The 24,648-nt window shown below is 41.9% G+C and overlaps 1 long non-coding RNA gene and 1 gene segment (V, D, J or C); one reads left to right on the top strand and one right to left on the bottom strand.

Moving 5' to 3' along the window:
• LOC121819041 (uncharacterized) overlaps window positions 1-24,648 on the bottom strand; it is a 43,656-nt gene that overhangs the window by 6,684 nt on the left and 12,324 nt on the right. The window contains exon 2 of the long non-coding RNA XR_006059173.2: window positions 791-894. This is a non-coding gene — a long non-coding RNA (uncharacterized LOC121819041). The remainder of the gene's footprint in view (window positions 1-790; window positions 895-24,648) is intronic.
• Window positions 9,538-24,648, top strand: part of LOC101110577 (immunoglobulin kappa light chain-like) — a 34,921-nt gene continuing 19,810 nt past the window's right edge. Inside the window, 2 exon segments of the V gene segment in view lie at window positions 9,538-9,622; window positions 9,746-10,040. Coding sequence covers window positions 9,571-9,622; window positions 9,746-10,040 — 347 coding nt within the window.

Raw genomic sequence — 24,648 nt, 5'->3', positions numbered from 1 at the left:
ATACATAATGGAATGTGATAGATATTTTAAGAGACAACAATGTATCCAATACTTTGATCTTGATGATACTTCACGGGCGTATGCACATATGTCCAAACCCATTAAATTGAGCACACGAAATACATGCAATTCATGCTAAGTGGTTTCATTCGTATCCAACTCTTTGTGACCCTATGGACTGTACCTGCCAGACTCTTCTGTCCATGGGGATTCTCCAGGCAAGAATACTAGAAATACTAGGAATATTTACAGTGGGTTGCCTTGCCCTCCTGCAGGGGCTCTCCCCAACCCAGGGATCGAACCTGTATCTCCAGAGTTTCCTGTGTTGGGAGGCAGGTTCTTTACCATTGGAACCAGCGGGGAAATCCAGGTGTAGTTTGTTGTACATCAGTGAAGGTGTTGGAAAAAAATCCTCAACATGTCTCAACTCTAAATCAGCAGCAGGAGGAGACATAATACACTCAGTGAAGGACACCTGCTGTCTTGACAATCATGAAAAGTGAAAGTGAAAGTCACTCAGTCACGTCCAGCTCTTTGTGACCCCATGGACTATTCAGTCCATGGGATTCTCCAGGCCAGAAAACAGGAGTGGGTAGCCTTTGCTTTCTCCAGGAGATCTTCCCAACCCAGGGATCGAACGCAGGTCTCCCACATTGTAGGGAGATTCTTTACCACCTGAGCCACAACATACATGACTATTTAAACCAATATGAAATATCCATTTTGCACATTTTCTTCCTCTAACATGTGAAGAGACCTGCCTCTTAGAACCTTATAAGAAGGGCTTTACCTTGAGATGAGGCATGAGCAACACAGACAAGGCAGAAGCAGCAACATGGTGTTTCCATCACAGCTTCTGGGGCTTTGGATCCTCTGGTTTCCAGGTGAGAATACCTGGACAAAAGAAGAGTAGGGGTATGATGTCAATGGCTGATTCACTGTCTTCATGGGGATATCTTTAGCACATGAATTTGGCTTATGAATAATTCTGATATTTTTGAAATGTGTAAAGAATAATCTTTCCTTATCTAACTAGATTTATGGTGAATTCTATAAGCATATAGTTATGATCTACTGATGTTTCATGCGTGGTTTCAGCCTCCAGAGGGGAGATTATTCTGACCCAGTCTCCAGCCCTCCTGTATAAAACTTCAGGGGAGGAAGCCGCCATCACCTGCTGGGCCAGCCAGGACACTGACAGCAGCTTGCACTGGTACCAGCAGAAATCAAATCAGGCTCCCAAGTTCCTTATAAAGTATGCCTCCCAGTCCATCTCATGGATCCCATCTCAGGTCAGCAGAAGTGGATCTGGGACAGATTTCACCCTCACCATCACTAGTCTCGAAGCTGAAGATGCTGCAACGTCTTACTGTCAGCAGAGCTATAATACTGCTCACACTGTGCCACAGCCTAGAACAAAAACTTGCTCAGTCTGAGTGAACAGAAGAACCAGGCAGGACCATGCACTTCTTCTGATCACTGCAGGAGCTACTGGGGCAACAGCATAACTAACACCATGTGTCTGAGTCAACCCCAGCGAAGCTGAAACCCAGTAGGCTCTGTCTTACATCCTTTTATCTTCTTTCAGTTCCGTTCAGTTCGGTCGCTCAGTTGTGTCCTACTCTTTGCGACCCCATGGACTGCAGCACTTCAGGCTTCCCTGTCCATCACCAACTCCCGGAATTTACTCAAACTCATGTCCGTTGAGTCGGTGATGCCATTCGACCATCTCATCTTCTGTTGTCCCCTTCTTCTCTGCCTTCAATCTCTCCCACCATCAGGATCTTTCCCAGTGAGTCAGCTCTTCACATCAGGTGGCCAGAGTATTAGAGTTTGAGCTTCAACATCAGTCCTTCCAATGAACACCCAGGACTGATCTCCTTTAGGATGGACTGGTTGGATCTCCTTGCAGTCCAAGGGACTCACAAAAGTCTTCTCCAACACCACAGTTGAAAAGCATCAATTCTTCAGTGCTCAGCTTTGTTTATAGTCCAACTCTCACATCCATACATAATTACTGGAAAAACCATAGCCTTTTCTAGAAGGACCTTTGTTGGCAAAGTAATGTCTCTGCTTTTTAATATGCTGTCTAAGTTGGTCATAGCTTTTCTTCCAAGGAGCAAGCATCTTTTAATTTAATGGACCATCACCATCTGCAGTGATTTTGAAGCCCCCCAGAATAAAGTCTGACACTGTTTCCACTGTTTCCCATCTATTTATGAAGAAATGATGGGACTGGATGCCATGATCTTAGTTTTCTGAATGTTGAGCTTTAAGCCAACTTTTTCACTCTCCTCTTTCACTTTCATCAAGAGGCTCTTTAGTTCTTCTTCACTTTCTGCCATAAGGGTGGTGTCATCCGCATATCTGAGATTGTTGATACTTCTCCTGGCAATCTAGATTCCAGCTTGTGCTTCTTCCAGCCCAGCGTTTCTCATAATGTACTCTGCATAGAAGTTAAGTAAGCAGAGTGACAATATACAGCCTTGACGTACTTCTTTTCCTATTTGGAACCAGTCTGTTGTTCCATGTCCAGTTCTAACTGTTGCTTCCTGAGTTGCATGCAGATTTCTCAAGAGGCAGGTCAGGTGGTCTGGTATTCCCATCTCCTTCAGAATTGTCCACAGTTTATTGTGATCCACACAAAGGCTTTGGCATAATCAATAATCAGAAATAGATGTTTTTCTGGAACTCTCTTGCTTTTTTGATAATCCAGGGGATGTTGGTAATTTGATCTCTGGTTCCTCTGCCTTTTCTAAAACCTGCTTGAACATCTGGAAGTTTATGGTTCATGTGCTGTTGAAGCCTGGCTTGGAGAATTTTGAGCATTACTTTGCTAGCGTGTGAGATGAGTGCAATTGTGCAGTAGTTGGAGCATTCTATGGCATTGCCTTTCTTTGGGATTGAAATGAAAACTGACCTTTTCCAGTCCTATGGCCACTGCTGAGGTTTCCAAATTTGTTGGCATATTGAGTGCAGCACTTTCACAGCATCATCTTTCAGGATTTGAAATAGCTCAACTGGAATTCCATTACCTCCACTAGCTTTGTTCGTAGTGATGATTTCTAAGGTCCACTTGACTCCGCACTCCAGGATGTCTGGCTCTAGGTGAGTGATCACAACATGGTGATTATCTGGGTCACGAAGATCTTTTTTGTACAGTTCTTCTGTGTATTCTTGCCACCTGTTCTTAATATCTTCTGCTTCTATTAGGTCCATACCATTCCTGTCCTTTATCGAGCCCATCTTTGCATGAAATGTTCCCTTGGTATCTCTAATTTTCTTGAAGAGATCTCTAGTCTTTCCCATTCTGTTCTTTTCCTCTATTTCTTTGCATTGATCGCTGAGGAAGGCTTTCTTATCTCTCCTTGCTATTCTTTGGAACTCTGCATTCAAATGGGTATGTCTTTCCTTTTCTCCTTTGCTTTTGGCTTCTCTTCTTCTCACAGCTATTTGTAAAGCCTCCTCAGACAGCCATTTTGCTTTTTTGCATTTCTTTTTCTTGGGGATGGTCTTTAGTTCAGTTCAGTTCAGTTCAGTCACTCAGTCGTGTCCGACTCTTTGCCACCCCATGAATTGCAGCACGCCAGGCTTCCCTGTCCATCACCAACTCCTGGAGTTCATTCATACTCACATCCATCGAGTTGGTGATGCCATCCAGCCATCTCATCCTCTGTCATCCCCTTTTCCTCCTGCCCCCAATCCCTCCCAGCCTCAGAGTCTTTTCCAATGAGTCAACTCTGCATGAGGCGGCCAAAGTACTGGAGTTTCAGCTTTAGCATCATTCCTTCCAAAGAACACCCAGGGCTAATCTTGTTCAGAATGGATAGGTTGGATCTCCTTGCAGTCCAAGAGACTCCCAAGAGTCTTCTCCAACACCACAGTTCAAAAGCATCAATTCTTCAGTGCTCAGTTTTCTTCACAATCCAACTCTCACATCCATTCATGACTACTGGAAAAAACATAGCCTTGACTAGACGGACCTTTGTTGGCAAAATAATGTCTCTGCTTTTCAATATGCTATCTAGGTTGGCCATAACTTTTCTTCCAAGGAGTGAGCGTCTTTTAATTTCATGGCTGCAGTCACCATCTGCAGTGATTTTGGAGCCCCCTCAAAAATAAAATCTGACACTGTTTCCCCATCTATTCGCCATGAAGTGATGGGACCAGATGCCATGATCTTCGTTTTCTGAATGTTGAGCTTTAAGCCAACATTTTCACTCTCCTCTTTCAACAAAATGCTTTTTAGTTCCTCTTCACTTTCTGCCATAAGGGTGGTGTCATCTGCATATCTGAGGTTATTGATATTTCTCCTGGCAATCTTGATTCCAGCTTGTGCTTCTTCCAGTCCAGTGTTTCTCATGATGTACTCTGCATATAAGTTAAATAAGCAGGGTGACAATATACAGCCTTGACACACTCCTTTTCCTATTTGGGGATGGTCTTTACCCATGGTAATTTTTCACATTGGGTGAAAAAATTTTGAAGATCATTCTCTTTTATCCTCTCTACATGCTTTTGTAAACTGCTCATTCTAAGTTGGTAAAATTTTGTGATTTCCTCTGCAGAGGCTAAAGTTACTCATTCAGGCCAAAAGGGAATTAAGTGGAGCCGAGCATGAAATAATCAGGATAGGGCACAGTACTGAAGTGGCAGTGAAGCCCATGGATTCCGGTGTTGGTTACCCTGGGTGCAAAGGAGAAACCAGCTGAGCCCACTGTGGAGCGGACCCTGAAGCCTGGACTCTTGTCAAGTCAGACTAGCATTAAGGTTCATTTTGCCAGTGGAGCATTTTTGACTGAGAATGCAGAAGGCACTAGATAGTAAACTTTACGTGTTTGGAAACTGGTCCATCAACAGCAGGATAATAGATATGAAGCCGGTGATTGGGAAAAGTAGATTCTCCCAGAGAGAATGTTTAGCTGGAATAAAGGAAGGAATCTGAGTCGTCTGTTACAAGCCCTGGATAAAGCATAACACTCCTAGTCCGTGGAAGTTGTTATCGAGAATCCCCAAGTTACCTATTTAGAATCCATTCACCAACGATAACATGTATCTGGTCGATGAACAAGTGAGAAGGTTTCTTGAGAGATCACATATTGGTGGAAGAGTTAAATGGGCATTTTTGTTTCACATGTCATTTGTCATATGAAATACAGGGCATCACTCCTCATGCTAAGAGGACATACTATACTCTTTACCACTTATCAGAGATTTTGATTATCTCCTTCTTCATCTGCATACAAAAGTCAATCTGCAGTTGGAAAATCTTTATCTTTCTCTCTCTTTATTCTTGATTGTCAGGACCAATATCCTTCTCTAGGCATTTTTTATTACTATGAACAATTCATGTTCATTTGTGCTTAAGTGTCAGCAGCACATTGACATTGCCAATTACTAAAGTTTAAAACTGTACCCACTATCATAGTAAATATGAACCACATGTAGCTTCACAACTTAAATTCAGTTCAGTTCAGTTCAGTCGCTCAGTCATGTCCTACTCTTTGCGACCCCATGATTCGCAGCACGCCAGGCCTCCCTGTCCATCACCATCTCCCAGAGTTCACTCAGACTCACATCCATCGAGTCCGTGATGCCAACAACTTAAATTAGAATTACTTAAAATTAAAAACATAGCTTCTCAGCTGCACCACCTGCGTTCTAGGTGCTCAGTGGTCACCTGTGGCTAATGTGGGTTGCCATGCCCTCCTCCAGGGGATCCTCCTGACCCAGGGATCAAACCCTCCTCTGTTTTGTCTCCTGTGTTGGCAGGTGTATTCTTTACCACTAGAGCCACCTGGGAAGCCCCAATGGTTGCCATATTGAGCAACACAAATGCTGGCACTTTCATCATCACAGAAAATTCAATTATTCGGTAATGGTCCAAAAGATCGCCCCTGGTCACTCAGTGGTGTTATGGCTCAGAGCACAGACCTCACACACTCTTGGTCCTGATGCTTCCTTGGCTGGTACAGCTACTATGGTTCTCAAGACTGCTCTGTAGAGCTTTCTGGGATGAGAGGATGAGGCTGGGTCGACAGTTCTAGACTAGGAGCCTGCTCCTACCCACTCGGCCCTTGCCATTGTACCTGCAGGGACCCTCCCGTCCCACCTGCTCTTTCCCAAAACCAAGAGATGTCTTTGACATTTCATGTGGATCAAGAACCTAGCTCTAACTCTTTTATGACCAATATCTTTCCTGAATTCCTGTTTAGATGACTGGATTATTGAGGATAGAAATTTTGTGTGTTTTCTAAGGCGTATACAGACTAGTGATGGAAGAAACTATCAGTTTCAGAAGTATTAATAACAGTAAAAATCTCACAGTCAAGATGCTTTGAGATTCCACATTGAAAATTTTATAACTGTACCACAAAACTGCCATTAGATGGCAGACAAATGCCGCAGAAACACAAGACAGAAGCCTGTGCTTAGGACTGCTGAGATACTGACTGCTACTGTCCCATTTTCAGCATAAGCCCCTAAGACTTGAATGGGCTCAGATGAGATGGGGACACCTGGAGAGGAGCTGCCTTGTGCTGAGTGGTGGAGAACACCCGTGAGCTGGGAAGATTCCCATGCCCTCCTCCATGGGACCTTCCCAACCCAGGGATTGAACCCACATCTCCTGCATTGTAGGTAGATTCTTTTACTGCTGAGCCACCAGGGAAGCCCCCCAAAATGGTACAAACAAACTTATTTTACGAAGAAACAGACTCACAGACAGAAAACTAATTAATGGTTACCAAAGGGAAAAGAGGTGTGGGTAGAATATAATTTCATTGTGTATAATATATATATATTCCATTGTATATTATATATATCCCTTTATATATATATATATTCCATTGTGTGTATGTATATATATATATTCCATTATATATGTATATATTCCATTATATATGTTCCATTTCATATATAGTAGAATATTATCCAGTGGTGTGAAAGGAAAACCTGCCATATGGGCAATATGAATGGAACTTGAGCACATTATGCTCAATGAGATAAGTCAAATGGAGAAAGACAAATACCATATGATATCCCTTACATGTGGAATCTAAAACAGTTAAACTCATAAGAGAGGAATGATCAATGAATGAGGAGTTTTCACCAGGCCATATACACCTGTGCAAACCCAGCCTGCATCTTTTGCTCCTGTCTTCCACACAGCTCATCCCATTTTCCTGCAGAGCAGTGAGCTTATTTGCTCAAGTCTCATTTCCCATGGGCACATGTAGTTCTAAAGCTGAAACAGGGTGACCACAAGACTGTGTCTTATCCCTAGAGACCTGCCTACCAGTTCATCTCCCTGCTGTGTTCAGTTTACCTCTTATGGTAACTGACAGGATCCTCCTTAGGAAAGTTGCCAATGGACAGTTAGACCCACAGAAAGAAAGAAGGAAACCATACTAAACCAGCCATGTTGTCTAGCATGCTCCAAGAAGATGCGAGAAGACTGAAGGAGATGCCTGACTTCCCAGGAGGTCTTCACAAACCTCACTCCTCTCAGTCTTGTCCACGGAAACCCCAGAGCTACACACTTGTCCTGAAGAGCTGAAAACAGCACAGATGACCTGATCTGAGACTGTGAGATGCCCCAACTTACAACACACAGGAAAGAAACCAAGGGCCCCTCTGTGGTCTCTGAGGGAAGCAGGATATCATTCCTTCTCTTGAGACATGGGCTGGACCCGCTGCTGCTTTGTTGAGTCAGTAACATGCATCCATATTCCATCAATATGTGAATTCTGTATTATTTCCTCTAGCACCAACTTAAATTGTCAATCTTTGTTGATAGTGTGTGCATGCTTCAGTCATGTCCGACTCTATGTGACCCCATGAACTGTAGCCCGCCAGGCTCCTCTGTCCATGGGGATTCTCCAGGCAAGAATACTGGAGTGGGTTGCCATGCAGTCCTCCAAGGGATCTTCCCGACCCAGGGATCAAACCCAGGTCTTCTGCATTGTAGCCTAATTCTTTACCATCTGAGCCGCTATAGATAACCTGTAGTATCTATTAGGGATTAATATCAAATTAGGACCCATATCTCAAAAAGCTGAATCTTATTTTCAAAAGGGATTATGGCATTATCCCAATACTCTAGAGATCTGAACCATGGCTCTCCTGCTGGAGCTTTCTGTAACATTCATCCACTGTCCCTATCTACCCAAAGCACTTTAGCATCATTGGTTCACTGGGTCATAAGATCTACTACAGGTTGTACTTAGTGCAGACTCTTCTTCTGTTCTGGGGATTACTCAGAACCGGCAAGCTTACAAATCATTCAGAAATGAACCAGAACAATTGACTCCAAAATGTATATGTTGCCTTCATAATCCCAAGAGGAGTAACCAATATTAACTCTACTTTTCAGTTGTGAGGCTGGTATTTTCATTTTGAAGATAATTTCCTGATATTCCCCTGACCACGCACATGTTAGAAATTCTTTACAACTACAGGCAGGACCACAGTGGGAGTTATGGAAAAGGTGTGTGATTTTTCTTGGGCTTCTCTATTTAGCCACTGAATTCATGGTTTTGAGCTGACTTTGGCTTTTTAATTTTGAAAGCCCTGGGAAAAATTTCTTAAAATCTGGAAAACTCTAGTGATGCATTCAAATATTTTTTGTGCTTCCTCTCACTACCTCTTCCTCTTCAGGACTTCAATTATATACACAATAGATGACTTCAAGTTGTCATAGCTCATTTCAAGCTCAGCTCATTTTATTGTATTTCTTCAATATCTTTTTCCCATGGTGCTCAATTTGGATATTTTCTATTGCTAAAGTCATTAATATTTTCTTATATGGTACCTAATCTTGTCAGTTGAAATTGCTGGACTCTATTAAAGTCTTACTTTTAAGCTTTATTAGGAAAGACCAAAATGGCATTTAGTATAGGGGCAATTTTGCCCCACTACTAAAAGAAAGCCTTGCAGAGTGTGCCATCTGATGCCTAATGAATTTTGAGCTTTACTGCTCTGTCTAGTGTAAACAACTAATCTTGGCTCTTTAGGTTTCTCCCTTAATATAACTTCAGAGGAGTTTTTCTATAATATCAGTAAATTACTCACATGTCTGTATCCATCAGTACATTGTTAAATATGGAAGGGAAACTCTATAGTTATCCTGGGTTCTCTCTGTGCATTGACAATTTATCACCTCAAATGCATCAGGGAATCAGATCAAAGAAGAAGATGCTCTGGGCCCAATGATATCACCAGGTATCAAACACAGAGATCTTAGATGAAAAAGTAGCAAGAAAAGCATTGTATGAACATTGAAAATAGCAAAAGAGCACTGTACTGAAAGAACACTAAACAGATTCAGCGCCTTGACCTCCAGAGAGAAACACACTGTCCATAGGCAAATCTGAGCTACTCTCGTCAGACTTGGGTATCGGGCAGACATTGCACCTGTGCTGTGTTACAGAGATTGGCCAGCCCTGCAGCTATGCGCAACTCTCTGCTGATTTGCATGTTACTGGAGATCAACCCACTGCCCTGGAGACTTATTAATGCTCTGATCACATCTTGTGCAGAAATCAGTCCCAGTCAGGACACAGAGTGAACATGAGGGCCCCCACTCAGCTCCTCGGTCTCCTGCTGCTCTGGCTCCTCCCAGGTAAGGATGGAGAGCTCTAGAATTTACTCTGCCTGTGTGATCAGTACTGCCTGATCCTACAGGACAGTCCTCTTGTATCATTAGTAATAACATGGAGATGTGTTTTTATGTTTCCTATCTCAGGTGCCAGGTGTGACATCCAGGTGACCCAGTCTCCATCCTCCCTGTCTGCATCTCTAACAGAGAGAGTCTCCATCACTTGCCGGACCAGTCAGAGCGTTAGCAACTACTTAAACTGGTATCAACAGAAACCAGGGCAAGCTCCTAAGCTCCTGATCTATTATGCAACCAGATTGCACACCGATGTCCCATCCCGGTTCAGTGGCAGTGGATCTGGGACAGATTACACCCTCACCATCAGCAGCCTGGAGGCTAACGATACTGCAACTTATTACTGTCTACAGTATGATAGTACACCTCCCACAGTGTTACACACCCAAACATAAGCCACCCAGGGGAGCAGATGTGTGAGGCTGGGCTGCCCCAGCTGCTCTGGGTGCCTCCATCTGCTGAGAGCATTTCAGAGATGCACCCATGCTTTGAATGCCACTGGAAGGTCTGGTAGAAGGGGCAGGGAGCCTCCTCAGCACACTGACTCCTTGCTCCTCCTCAGTGTCAGCAGCATAGACATGACTCTTCCCCACCTGATTTAACAAAGGACAGATGATTATACCTGCAGAGTCTGGTTTACGACACCAGCCAGAGTTCACTCAGCAAAAGAGAAGTCAGTCTACATCATTCACTCATGTCCAACTCTTTCGACCCCATGGACTGTAGCCTACCAGGCTCCTCCCTTCTTGGGTTTCTCCAGGCAAGAGTACTGGAATGGGTTGCCATTTCCCTTCTCCAGGGGATCGAACCTGGGTCTTCCGCGTTCCTGCATTCCAGGCAGACGCTTTAACCTCTGAGCCACCAGGGACTCCATATTCCAGACAGGGATTTTTTTAAATACATGGAAATGTTTGTTCCAATGCTACTCTCAACCATATGTAAAATAGGTAGGCAGTGGGAATTTGCTGTGTGACGCAGGGAGTTCTAATCCGGTGCTCTGTGACAACTTTTAGGGGTAGGATGGGCTGGGAGGTGGGAGGGAAATTCAAAAGGGAGGGTACATACATATACTTATGGCTGATTCATGTTGATGTATGGCAGAAACCAACACAATATTGTAATTATCCTCCAATAAAAAATAAAAAGGAAAAATACATGGAGCGTGAATCTTAAATATGACCTTTCAAAGTCTGGGGAGTGTGATACTAGGTGAAACAGTGGAAGAAATGTGATTCTCTGGTGCTCCAGGTGTGGGAATTGCGCCCCCTGGTGTGGGAATTGTAAGATTCAACATCGCCCATCAAGGGACCCAGAAGGATACTAACCCCACAGAGAACCAGGTAATAATAAGTGGACTTATTACCCAGCATAAGCTGTGGACCTGAAGAACCGATGAACCTACTCTAACCCACTCAGCTGTAGCCTGAGAACACCTGGAGAGTGTTTACCTAGGTAGACATCCATACGTACCCTCACTTTTGATCCAGCAATAGCCCTTCTTGGGATTTACCAAAATTAGTTTAAAACTTATATTCACCTACACATGGATTTACTAGCAGCTTTATTCATAGTTGCTCACATTTGGAAGTAATCAAGATGTTCTTCAATAAGTGAATGGGTGAATAAAGTGTTGCACATTCAGACTATGGAATATCGTTGCTGTTTAGTCACTAAGTCATGTCTGACTCTTTTGTGACCCCATGGATTGTAGCCCACCAGGCTTCTTCTGTCCATAAGATTTCCCAGGCAAGAATACTGGGATTAGTTGCAATTTCCTTCTCCAAGGGATCTTCCCAAGCCCAAGGATAGAACCCATGTCTCCTGTATTGGCAGGTAGGTTCTTTACCACTGAGCCACCAAGGAAGCTCATGGAATATTACTCAGCTCTGAAAAAGAAATAGCTATCAAGCCACGAATAGACATGGAGAAACTTAAATGCATATTGCTAAGTGAAAGACGTCTATCTAGAATGGCTACATATTACATGATTCCCACTATATGACATTCTTAATGGCAGGATTATGAAGATAATTAAAAGGTCAGTGGTTGCCAGAGATTGCGTACAGTAGAGGAGAAGGATAAATAGACAGAGCACAGAGAGTTTCCAGGGTTATGAAAGTATTCTGTGTAATATTAAAATGATGCATGCATTTCATTGAACATTTGTCCAAACCCATAGAGTGTACAACACCGACTGTGATCCCTAAGGTAAACTATGGACTTCCAGCGATCTTAACGTGTCAATATAGGTCCATCAAATGTAACAGAGGTGTCACTCTGGTGAGCGATGTTGTTAATGGGGGAAGCTGTACTTTGTGGGGCAGGGGCATAAGAGGAATCCCCTTACCTTCCTGTTAATTATTCGACCAGTACATTTTAAACTTCATCTATGTTGGTGGTATGGCAATCGTGTGTTCCTTTTCACTGCAGAATAATTCTCTTATATATGAATATATCAAAATTAATTTATTCATTCTTTAAAGAGTTGCTTTTAGGTTGTATGAATCAAGTCGTTTTTGGAATATTCTTTTCTTAATACTTATTTACTTATTTATTTGGCTGTGGAAGGCAGGATCCTTTGTTTCAGCAAATGGGTTTTCCTCTAGTTGCAGAACAGGGACTTTGTTGCTCTGTGGCCTCTGGGATCTTAGCTCCCTGACCAGGGATTGAACCTGCATCCCTTGCATTGGAAAGTGAACTCTTAACCACTGGATCACCAGGGGAGTCCCTGGAATATTCTCGCAATGTCTTTTGTGGAATTATACACCCGTTTTCCTTGGGTACATTCCTAAGTATGGAAGTGCCAAGTCATAGGATCAGGATGGGTTTGGTAAACCCTGCAAAATAGTTTTCCAAAAAGATGAGTGTATTAAAAAATCCTCCAGCTATGTATACAAGTTCCAGTTGCTGCAGTCCTTTCCAATATTGACAGACTTTTTATAACATCTGTACTGATAAAGATGAAGTGGTATTGTATTGCAAATTTATATTTCCCTGATGGCCAGTCATGCTCAAAGACTCTTTATATGTCTGCATGCTTGCTTGGTCACTCAGCCATGTCTTACTCTACGACCCCATGGACTGTAGCCCACCAAGCTCCTCTGTTCAAGCGATTCTCCAGGCAAGAATGCTAGACTGGGTAGCCATTCTGTTCTCCAGGGGCTCTTCCTGACCCAGGATCAAAAGTGAATCTCCTGCATTGCAGACAGATTCTTTACCATCCGAGCCACCTGGGGATCCCTTTATATGTCTACATAGACATTGTTATGCTATTTATGTAGTAAGAATCATATATAACACATAAAATATATATTTGAAGAACCTGCCTACACTGTGGGAGACCCATGTTCAATCCTGCGTCAGGAAGATCCCCTAGAAATGGGAATGGCTACCCACTCCAATATTCTTGCCTGGAGAATCCAATGGACAGAGGAGCCTGGCAGGCTGCAATCCATGGAGTCACAAACAGTGGACACAACTGAGCAGTTAGCACTTTCACTAATTAATCTCTATTGTTCTCTTGTGTTTGCTTCATGAGTTTACATGTGTGTCCTGTTCAATAAATTTTGGCTACTTTTAGGGCCCAAAGATATTTTCCTAAACTTTCTTCTAGAAGCCTCAGTATTTTACCTCTCACATGAAAACTATACCTCTAATTTATATTTTTGCCTAGTGTTAGATGAATCAGAATTTTATTTACATTTCCATATCTAATAGCTCCTCACCATTTATTGTGAAACAAAAACGAACAAGCAAAAAACTAGGAAACTAAACCCCACTTCAGTGCATCTGTTAGAAATCAAGTGACTGTGCATGTCGCTCTTTTTTTCTTTCTATTTTTAAGATTTTCAAACTCTTTATTGAATTTGTTATAATATTGCTTGTGTTTTATGTTTTAATTTTTTGGCCAGGAGGCACATGGGATCTTAGCTCTCTAATAAGGGATCAAACCCACACCCCCAGCATTGGAGGGCAAAGTCTTAACCACTGGACCACCTGGGAAGTCCCAGCTCTTCTTCTTGATTCTGTTCTATCTCTTTTGTCTATTTGTCTATCTATGTACCTAGGGTACACACACTGTTGATCACTGTAGTTTTATAATAATCTAAAAGAATGATATTATAAGTCTACTGACTTTATTTTTATTCTTTAAGGTTTTCCTGGTTCTTTGAATTTCCACATAAATTCTAGGATCATCTTTTCAACTTCAAAAAATCCTTTGTGGATTTTAGTTGGATTACATCAACTCTACATGTCAAATTTGCAGAAATAAAATCTTAACAATATTGAATATTCCACTCTATGGACAAGGAAAAATTCAGTGTGCTGACCCAGGCGCTAGACTTCAGAAAGAGTTACCACAACCAGCCAGGACAGTTAATTCTCAATAGGTACTTAGCCTAGTATTAGCAGAACCCAGTGTAGGTTCCTATGATCTTCATCAGGAGTGCATCCATCTCTAATTTTGGGCTTTTTTCTGGTTCAATAGATTGGTTTAGGACAAGTACCTTGCCCACAGTTAGAGGCCTGCAGGTTAGCGACACTACAGAGTCACGGGCCTTGGACCACCCTCGCATAGTGCTACAGGTCAGGAATAATCCTCTTATGCTATCTACTGACCCTTGAGTTCAGACTGCACCTGTTGCTTTCTACGCCCCTACGACTATTCTTGGAGTTACTGTGCTGGAGTTCAGAAAAGCAGGGTAAAATTTCATGGAATATGATTAAAACTCATTTTATTCTGATTTCAACACTCAGTACATAGCAGTAAATGACAAATCAGGAAAGTTGCAAAAAAAAAAAAAAGAATCCAGAGCTCTATAGTGTTTTTTTTAAATTCACCTGCAAATAGTAAGAAGGCCATATACTTTTTTTCCTTCTTGGTGATGGTGTTGCCAAAAGCAACACAAAAGTGGGTCCAGCTGCTTGCCGCTCAAAAGCCAATAAACAGTCAGGTTGGTAGAAAGGAAAGTTTGCTTTATTTCAGGTGTTGGCAACTGGTTGGGGGAGGGTGGCAGACATCTGTCCAAAGGCCGACTCCCCTCCACCACTGGCAACCAGTGGGGCGAGAGCTTTTGTAGACAGAAGGAAGGGGCTACATGCAGAAGCCGCACGGTCAGCTCTGACGGTCATCTTCACATTGGTCACTGATGGTCTGACCAGCTTGGGTGTTTCAGGTACAGTCAATCTTCAGTTCCAGGCTCCATTTGTTCCCATTTCTTTGGGCCAGGTCTCTGAATTGTGGCAGCTCATGTCCTGGGCACAGTCTGATCATCAGACGACTGGTGGTGTATCTATATGACAGCTCACAGGATATGGCTGAGAATATTATCCATGGCTCTTGAGAAAGAGCTAAAGGTCCCTGACTATGCCTAACGACTACACTGTTATTCGGTCTCCTCTGATTGTTTTCCTTTGTTTTCATATGTTCTTACTTCTCTGATTAAACTCTTTCTTTGACTAAAGTTTTCCACAGACAAAAGGCAGGCAGAGGACAGGAGGGGAGCCCAAGGATCCTAGGGTACTACTCCATTTCAACAGTGTGACTATACGACTGTTTATTCTTTTAGGTATGAGACTATTTGCCCTGTTTAAATTTAACAGTGTGGAAAGTGCTATGACATAACATTCTCCTTCAAAAAATGTGATCACTACTCAAGCACTCTTCCCAAACAATGCAGAATTTTCCTGCTCCTCACAGATATAACTCACATAAGTAATGCAAATCTCTACTTCAAAGCCAGGATGATGGTATCCTCCAAAACTCAGTGGGGGCAGATTACTTTTTAATGTGAAATTACTTTGAATTTAAAAAAACCTATTTAACAAGTATTCATAATTCTTAAGGAAATTCCCTGGGGGTGCAGGGATTAGGACTCTGCTTTTACTGCTGTGGGTGCAGGTTCAATTCCTGGTCGGGGAACTAAGATCCTGCAAGCCACAAGGTGCAGCCAAAAAATAACAGTAATAATTCTTAAATACAAAATAATCCAGTCACTCTACCAGGATTGAGTCTGATTTATTGTGTCTCCTCTGTCATAGAAATAAATGGCACCTAATTAAACCTACAAACCCACTAGTCTCCTATCCTTCTAACCAGTACCTGAGGTTCCAACATTTCTTCCCAGTAGTCAAGTCCACCTCCCAGGTCCATCTAGCATGTCACTCAAAGCAATACCATGCCAAGAAAGACATTTAGAATAGAATGAACTCTGGAGGAGTCAGAGATTCCTGGGCCATCCTCTGTCCATCTGTAAAGAAACTGTGAGTATGAGGAGGAGAACAACTTGTAAATCTTTCAGCTATTTTTTCTCCTATTTTATTCCATAATTACAACAGCAGCAACAACCTTCTGCTTCAACTGCTTGATCTTAATAAGTTTCCTCTGCTTTTTTCCTCAAACTAACAGGAATAACACTGAGCCTCTTAGTCATAATAAGAAAACTGGAAAAATCCAGGGTAGCACAGGGATTCCTTAAGCCAACAATGCTAAAATATTTGAGTCACCAGTACACACATAGAGACCATGTATGTCTAACATAAATGAAAAATAAATCCATGAAGCAGTAACTCTCATTAGTTTACACAACATGCACAGGGATCTTCTTTTTATTTTAGCTCATTTTATTTTATTCTATTATTCTAGTTTATATCATTAAAAAATTGCTTACTGCCCACTAAATTAATTTTTTGATCCGTAATTGAATAAAACACTCCACTTTACAAAATACCATTCTCAAGCATATGCTTCTTAGTGTGACTTATTGAAAATGAGATCCAAAACACTTGGAAAAATACCCTAGAGTAGGTCCCAAGCTGATAATAATAGTTTTCTTTATTCTATGTCATGGGCTAAGTTTTGGAGACAAAGTGAAAAGATTTTAAAAACTGAATAAGAATTACATAAGAAAGAGAACAGCAATGTGACATTCTAGTCTTTCACAGGACAAAATATAATGGGCAGTGGGATAAAACACACTGAAAGGGTCTGAGGGTCATGGCTATAGATCTATGGGCTTTATAACTGATCGATAAATTAAGATTAAGACACTTGCGAACTTGTTGGATAAAAGATGATGCTGAACCCTGGCTGTGGATGAAATATACTTAGAATAGATAAAAATATTCTGTAAAGTATCTACTACTGCCAACTAAGGTCCGTCTAGTCAAGGCTATGGTTTTTCCTGTGGTCATGTATGGATGTGAGAGTTGGACTGTGAAGAAAGCTGAGTGCCGAAGAATTGATGCTTTTGAACTGTGGTGTTGGAGAAGACTCTTGAGAGTCCCTTGGACTGCAGGGAGATCCAACCAGTCCATTCTAAAGGAGATCAGTCCTGGGTGTTCATTGGAAGGAATTATGCTAAAGCTGAAACTCCAATACTTTGGCCACCTCATGCGAAGAGTTGACTCATTGGAAAAGACTCTGATGCTGGGAGGGATTGGGGGCAGGAGGAGAAGGGGATGACAGAGGATGAGATGGCTGGATGGCATCACCAACTCAATGGACATGAGTTTGAGTGAACTCTGGTAGTTGGTGATGGACAGGGAGGCCTGGCATGCTGCAATTCATGGAGTTGCAAAGAGTCGGACATGACTGAGCGACTGAACTGAACTGAACTAATTTCACAATTTCACAAGTATGGAAACTGAGGTAAAAAGTACAAAAATTTGATTGATATTATACAACCAAGTAAGTTATGGAGCTCCAATCCAACTGAGATGGTTTGACTTCAAGGTTCAGTGTGTTAATCACTGTGGCTGCGAATAAAGCTCTAATTCCTGAATATACAGAGATTGTCTTACAATTTGGAATAACATCAATAAAGCAGTTTTTTGAGAGAGACGAAAGAAGAGAAAGTGAAGGATTTCTACTTGGCAATGGAGTTACTGGGGTGTGGTCAAGGTTGGGGTCCTCAGCTATTCAGTTAGTCTCTGCTTATACCACACTTTTGTTGTTCTCTGCTAGTTTAACCTATGTGTCAAATTTTGGTTTCTGTCTCACTGCATCCCTCAGCTCCCCTGGAAGGTATTGTGAGGACAGGGTGATGGCTGCACAGGAAAGTTGGTCCTTAAGATCTCAGTTCTGATTGGATCTAAGCTTCATTCCATTTAGTAATCTCACAGGGCATGGTGTCCACTAGATGCTTATAGAAGGAATAGACACTTTTCCGTATTCTCTAAACCAAGTATATCGTGGTTTTGTCACTATTTATGGGAAGATTTAAATTGCTTCTTTAAACCATATTGAATGCATACAGTCTAAAGCCTGGGAGCAGTGCCTCTGCTCCTCACTCTGCTCTCTGGTTCCACACAAGGCAAAGAAGCCTGTGTCTTTTAGGGTTTTGCAAAGGTGCCTTCATGATACAGCTCTTTCTCCTCTTTCCCAGCACTCTTTCCATCCATTCGAGGAAGAGATAGAAAATATTAACAGACCAGTCACAAGCAATGAAATTGAAACTGTGTTAAAAATCTTCCAATGAACCAAAGTCCAGGTCCAGATGGCTTCACAGATTAATTCTACCAAACATTTAGAGAAGAAATAGCACTTATTCTTCTCAAACTCTTCCAAAAATGGCAGAGAGTGAAAACTCATTCTAAGAGGCAGCATCTTCCTGATACCAAAAGCAGTAAAGATTTCACAAACAAGAAAATTACAGGCCAATATCACTGATGAACATAGAGTGAAAAATCCTCAACAAAATACTAGTAAACTATATCTAACAACACATTAAAAGGATCATACACCACAATCCGGTGGGATTTATCTCAGGGATGCAAAGATTCTTCAATATATGCAAATCAATCAATGTGATTCTCCATTCATTCTCTAGTCCACAAGTTCTCACACTTTTTAGCCTGAAAATGAATGAGTGCTCCTTCTGTGAATCTAACTATCAAGTACTCTATGATTTGTAAAATAGTAATTCTACAATGTTAAATCAATTCTCACTTACTTCTCCAGGAAAGATTTTCTTCGTATTGTTTATAACAGATTTCTGCATGACCTGACCATACTTCCACCAGATCCCTGGGGAGAGCAGTAATTTCAAAATGCAATTGACTGCTGGTGACTGAAACTGCTGAAGGTGAAACTCCAGATAAGGAGGGACTACTCTCATTGACTAAATTTTTATCATGACCAGTGGAAATTACAAAACTGACAGGTTTAAAGTGTCAAAAGGGAAAAAAAGGCAACAAGAATTTTATAATGAAACTATCTTTTGAAAACAAAGAAATGTAAAAATATCCCCTAATAAAAGTGAAGAGAAGTCATTGCTAGCTGGTATGCCTATAAAAACTACAAAAGAAAACCCTTCAGATCAACCGACTCAAATCCACAGGAAGGAATAACAAAAGTAAAGAAGATAGAAACAAAAAATGCTTGCTTCAATTTACATAATGTTCAAGTCCAGGAAAAATCAAACTATTGTGGTAGATGTGACAATAACCACTACCTTGTTGCATTAGGAGGAGTCATTATTGGCCCAAAAGCTCCTGGAGAGAGGTGTTTGCAAAAGATCTGGTCAGTGAACTTACATAAACTTGACTCAGTTGCACAAATAAGATTTCTGCCATTTACCCTGTATTTGTTTTAATCTCAGTTTTTAAAAAAGTACAAACTGAGTACAAAAAAGTACAAACATTTATTTCGTGTTTTAAATAAAAAACATGAAAAGAGAATAAGCATCACTGAATATTTATGAAACTTAAGCTTATGAAGGAGAAGACAAAGGCAACCCACTCCAGTACTCTTGCCTGGAAAATCCCATGGACAGAGGAGCCTGGTAGGCTGCAGTCCATGGGGTCCCTAGGAGTCGGACATGACTGAGCGAGTTCGCTTTTCCTTTTCACTTTCATGCACTGGAGAAGGAAATGGCAACCCACTCCAGTATTCCTGCCTGGAGAATCCCAGGGACGGCAGAGCCTGGTGGGCTGCCATCTGTGGGGTCGCACAGAGTCAGGCACAACTGAAGCAACTTGGCAGCAGCAGCAGCAAGCTTATTAAAGAGAAGTATAAATGTAACTGGAAAGTACTAAAGAACTAGAAAACTGGCCGAGGAAATGAAGGAAACATTTAATTGCATCTCTTTCCCATTGGGAAGCGTTGATTTTATTCTCTGTTGGTTTTCCCTCAAACAGACATTATATATCTCTCTGCCCTTATCCTCCCATGGGCGCTCTCCAAGTGACTGCACCCACCAGGGCATTTGCATTTTGGTCCCTAAGAAAAGACTCAGGTAAAACACTGCAGGTGAGAACTTAAAGTCTGAGATAAAAGATCAGCTCTAGTCTTGCTTTGACTTATCATGACTCATCAGATAAACTCTCAAAATGAAATTCTGCTCAGCTCCTGGGGCTCCTCCTGCTCTGGGTCCCAGGTGAGGACGGAGTGGGGATGAGAAGGAAGATGGGGGGTGAGTTCTGGGGGCACCACTGCCCTCCATGTTTATTTTGTCCAAGAGTTAGAGGCATATGTTTTATTCTTTGGGAAGAGGTATGTGATGTTTAGGTCTATGAGTCTGAGGAACATTCTAGAAAGAAAAAGGACCTATCCTCTGGTGAAGACTGTGGCACAGAAAGAGGGGGATGCTGTAGATGACTTGCAGAGACCCCTCAGTACATCACAAATCTTACACTCTTTCTCGAAATTGAATGTATTGGGATAGTAACCAAAATCACAAAATGTTGCTTAACTTGAAATAAATAACAGAAGGAGAGAATATGGCCTTGAGAAAACAGAAAAATCAGGCACGTAAAGATAATATTTCCATAAACAGGGTGGCTTCCCATGTGGCATTAGTGGTAAAGAATCTACCTGCCAATGAAGGAGATATAAAAGACATGGGTTTGATCCCTGGGTTGGGAAGATCCCCAGAGAAGAGAATGGCAACCCACTCCACTATTCTTACCTGGGAAATCTCATGGACATAGGAGCCTGGCAGGAGTCAGACATGACTGAGCGACTAACATACTTTTTCCCCACCAACTCAGATAATAAAGACATTTACAAAACCTTCCCTGAGCTCCCCTTAAACTAGAATATTTATCATTGAATTTTTCCTATAGCCAAAACTGGTACAGTTACTTAGGAAAGATGACCCACTTCATTCATAGGTCTCAGGGCTCAGGAATCCAGTCCAGTGACCCACAGGTGGGGAGCTCCCTCTGATGGATGGCTTATCTCAGTTATTACCCAAGGAGAAACTCACTTTTCATCAAAAAGAACCTCCATTTGGACCTGTCATGACACAATCCTATGTCTGTCTTTAATCTTGGCCAAAGCAACATGGATTTGTACTATTTGGGCTGACAAAGTCTATAGATCAAAGTCTACGAAATATGTGGTGCTGGAAAAGACTCTTGAGAGTCCCTTGGACAGCAAGAAAATCAAACCAGTCAATCCTAAGGGAAATCAATCCTGAATATTCATTGGAAGGACTGAAGCTGAAGCTCCAATATTTTGGCCACCTGATGTGAAGCACTGACTCATTGGAAAAGACCCTGATACTAGGAAAGACTGAAGGCAAAAGGAGAAGAGGGCGGCAGAGGATGAGATGGTTAGATAGCATCACCGACATGAGTTTGAGTAAACTCCGGGAGACAGTGGAGGACAGGGAAGCCTGGCATGCTTCAGTCTGTGGGGTTGCAGAGTCAGACACGACTGAGCAACTGAACAGCAACAATGACTACAAAATATGCAACCATATCACACTCTCCACCCCACAAATTCTAACTCCACGATAACACACCCAAATGATTCCACCAACAACACTATCTGATAACATGCAGGAGGCAGAGGTTCTTTTTTAGAATTAGGGATGTTATGTTCTCTGTGTACAGGCTCTATAAGAAAATTTGAAAGCTTTTTCTGACAAAGAAATAATTTTTATAAGCATTTACTTTTTCTGTGTATTTCAAGGCAACAGATGGTAAAATAAAACACCAATCAGAATTTAAAACTTTATGTTAATTTCACAGAAAATAGCAATACTATCTGAAATTCAAGCTAAAGAATACTTTGTAAAAGTGGCCTTTTAAAGAGTTGATTTGGGACTTCTCTGGTGGTACAGTGGATAAAAATATGCCTGCCAAAACAAGGGACATGGGCATGGGTGTGATCCCTGGTCCCGGAAGATTCCACAGGCCCCAGGACAGTTAAGCCCATGAGCCACAACTCCTGAAGCCTGTGTGCCTAGATCCTGTGCTCCTCAACAAGAGAAGCCACCACAATGAGAAACTCCAAGAGAAGCCACCACAATGAGAAACTCAAACACTGCAACGAAGAGCATCCCCCACCCATGGCAACTAGAGAAAGCCCATATGCAGCAACGAAGATCCAACACAACCAAAAATTAATTTAAAAAAAAAAAGAGAGAATTGATTTACAACAGAAGAAAATACGGCCTTATTTCCACTCTTATTTTTTCACTATAGAAGTTTCCATATTAGGTAGTGAGTGATTAGTTTCCGAGGCCTACCATAACCAAGTATCACAAACTTAGAGACCTGAAACAACAGAAATGTATTCTCTCATAGCTCCAGAGGCAGAAAGTTTAAAATAAATACCCCTGAGGGGTTCTGATCCAGCACCATTTTCTACAATGACCTTTTTTTTTTTTCACTTTTTTTTTAAATTGGAGTACAGTTGCTTTACAATGTTGTGCTCGTTTCTGCTGTACAATGAAGTGAGTCAGTTATAAGTTCAGTTGCTTAGTCGGGTCCGACTCTTTGAGACCCCATAGACTGCAGCACACTGGGCTTCCTTGTCCATCACCAGTTCGTGGAGCTTGCTCAAATTCATGTCCGTAGAGTCAGTGATGCCATCCAACCATCTCATCCCCTGTCATCCCTTTCTCCTCCTGCCTTCGACCTTTCCCAGCATCAGGGTATTTTTCCAATGAATCAGCTATATGAATACATATACACCCTCCCTCGTGGACCACCCTCCCCTCCATCGGATATCCCACCCCTCTGGGCCATCGCAGGACTTTGAGCTGGGTTCCCTGCGCTATAGAGCAGCTCCGCACTAGCTGTTTCACACATGGGAGTGCACATATGCCAATGCTGCTCTCAGGTCATCCCATACTCCCCTTCCCTGGCCCTGTGTCCACCTGTCCATACTCGACATCTGTGTCCCTATTTCTGTCCTGCAAATAGGTTCACCAGTCCTGGTTTTCCAGATTCCATATACATGCGTTGATATATGACATTTGTCTTTTCCTTTCTGACTTACTTCACTATATGACAGACTCTAGGCCCATCCACATACAGTGATCATCTCTGATGAAAGCCCAGGAAAGTGTCAATCATAGGTACAGAACACTGAGACATTAAAAGAGTAGATTTGTTCTCATTATAACACAGAATTTCCTTTTAAACTGTAGATTCAAGACTATGGCCAGCCAAATACATGATGAGAAAAAGTTGATATGAGAATTTATAACCATTCAGAAAAAAGATCATATAGTAATATAAAAATATTCCTTGTTCATTCTCTCCTACTATTCCAAGGAAATTTTTCTCTTAAGAAATCCTTTGATTAATCTGGTATATTTATTCAAAATGTGATAGTCACCAGTCTATAACAACTGGTTACCACATTCACTGCCTGAGGCATGAAATTCTGTTTTCTTGTCTTTTGCCTTAAATAGGGCCTATAAGCTCTTTAGTTAGAAGAAAGAGATTTTTCTAGCCAGATAAATTTCTTTTTCCCTGAGTCACTTGAATGCTTTGTAAACTTTAATTCACTAGGTACTGAAGAAAGATAGTTTCTAATACTTGGCTCTAAAATTCTTAAACAGTTAACCAGGTGATAGAACATGACAGATCACTCGAGGTAACTAAAGTCCACGATGGTTTGGGGAGAAAACTTGAAGATCAATACTAATGGGGATGAAAGCTGTTTCCTTCTATCACTTAGCTAGGAGAAAACCAAGCAAGATGCCCATTCACCTCCCAGAGACTGATTTGCACATACATCTCCACATTGTCAGGGCCTCTAATGCGTTCTTAGAGAGGCAAGACATCTATACTGGGTAAAGTAGGCATCCTTAAGCCAGTGCCCCTTAAGTTTTTAGATCACAGTCACACGTATATATGGGCATCCCTGGTGGCTCAGATGGTAAAGAATCCACCTGCACTGTGGGAGACCTGGGTTCTATCCCTGGATTGGGAAGATCCCCTGGAATAGGGCATGACAACCCTCTCCAGTATTCTTGCCTGGAGAATCCCCATGGACAGAGGACCTGGCGGGCTACAGTCCATGGGGTTGCAAAGAGTCAGACACGACTGAGCGACCAAGCACAGCACAGTGCACACATATACACGACATAGGTATAATACGTATTTTAAAAATCCACAAAACAGACTTACCATAAGATGATATCACATATTCGTTTTCCATTCTATTCCATTTTAATCTATTTTATTTCATTATTCTAGTTATTGTCATTAAACTGTCTGGTCATGACACTCTAAATATGGGGTCCCCAAACCCCAGGCAATGGAATGCTACCAGTCCGAGGCCTGTTAGGAACTGGGCCACACAGCAGGAGGCGAGGGGGGATGGACAAGCGAGCAAAGCCTCATCTATGTTTACAACTGCTCCTCATTGCTCACCTTACTGCCTGAGGTCCATCTCCTGTCAGATCAGCGCGGCACTGGATTCTCATAAGAGCGCAAACCCTACTGCACTTGAGTCACCCGAAACTATTCCCCCGCCCCCATCCATTGAAAAATATTCTTCCATGAAACCAGTCCCTGATGCCAAAAATGTTGTGGACTGCTGCTCTAAATTAATTAATTTCTTGGCCCGTGAACAGATAAAATCCTCCATTTTAAAATACGGCCCTAGGGAATAGGCTTCTAAACGTGACATGTTACAAAGGCCCTGCATTAAAAGCCTGAAGAAACTACTGGAACAAACTCAAAAAAGTCACAGCAGTACGTTCTCCTTATTGTAAATCATGAGGCAA

This window comes from Ovis aries, chromosome 3 (assembly GCF_016772045.2).
Source record: "Ovis aries strain OAR_USU_Benz2616 breed Rambouillet chromosome 3, ARS-UI_Ramb_v3.0, whole genome shotgun sequence".
Lineage (NCBI taxonomy): Eukaryota > Metazoa > Chordata > Mammalia > Artiodactyla > Bovidae > Ovis > Ovis aries.
This window is presented reverse-complemented; position numbering and strand designations above follow the sequence as displayed.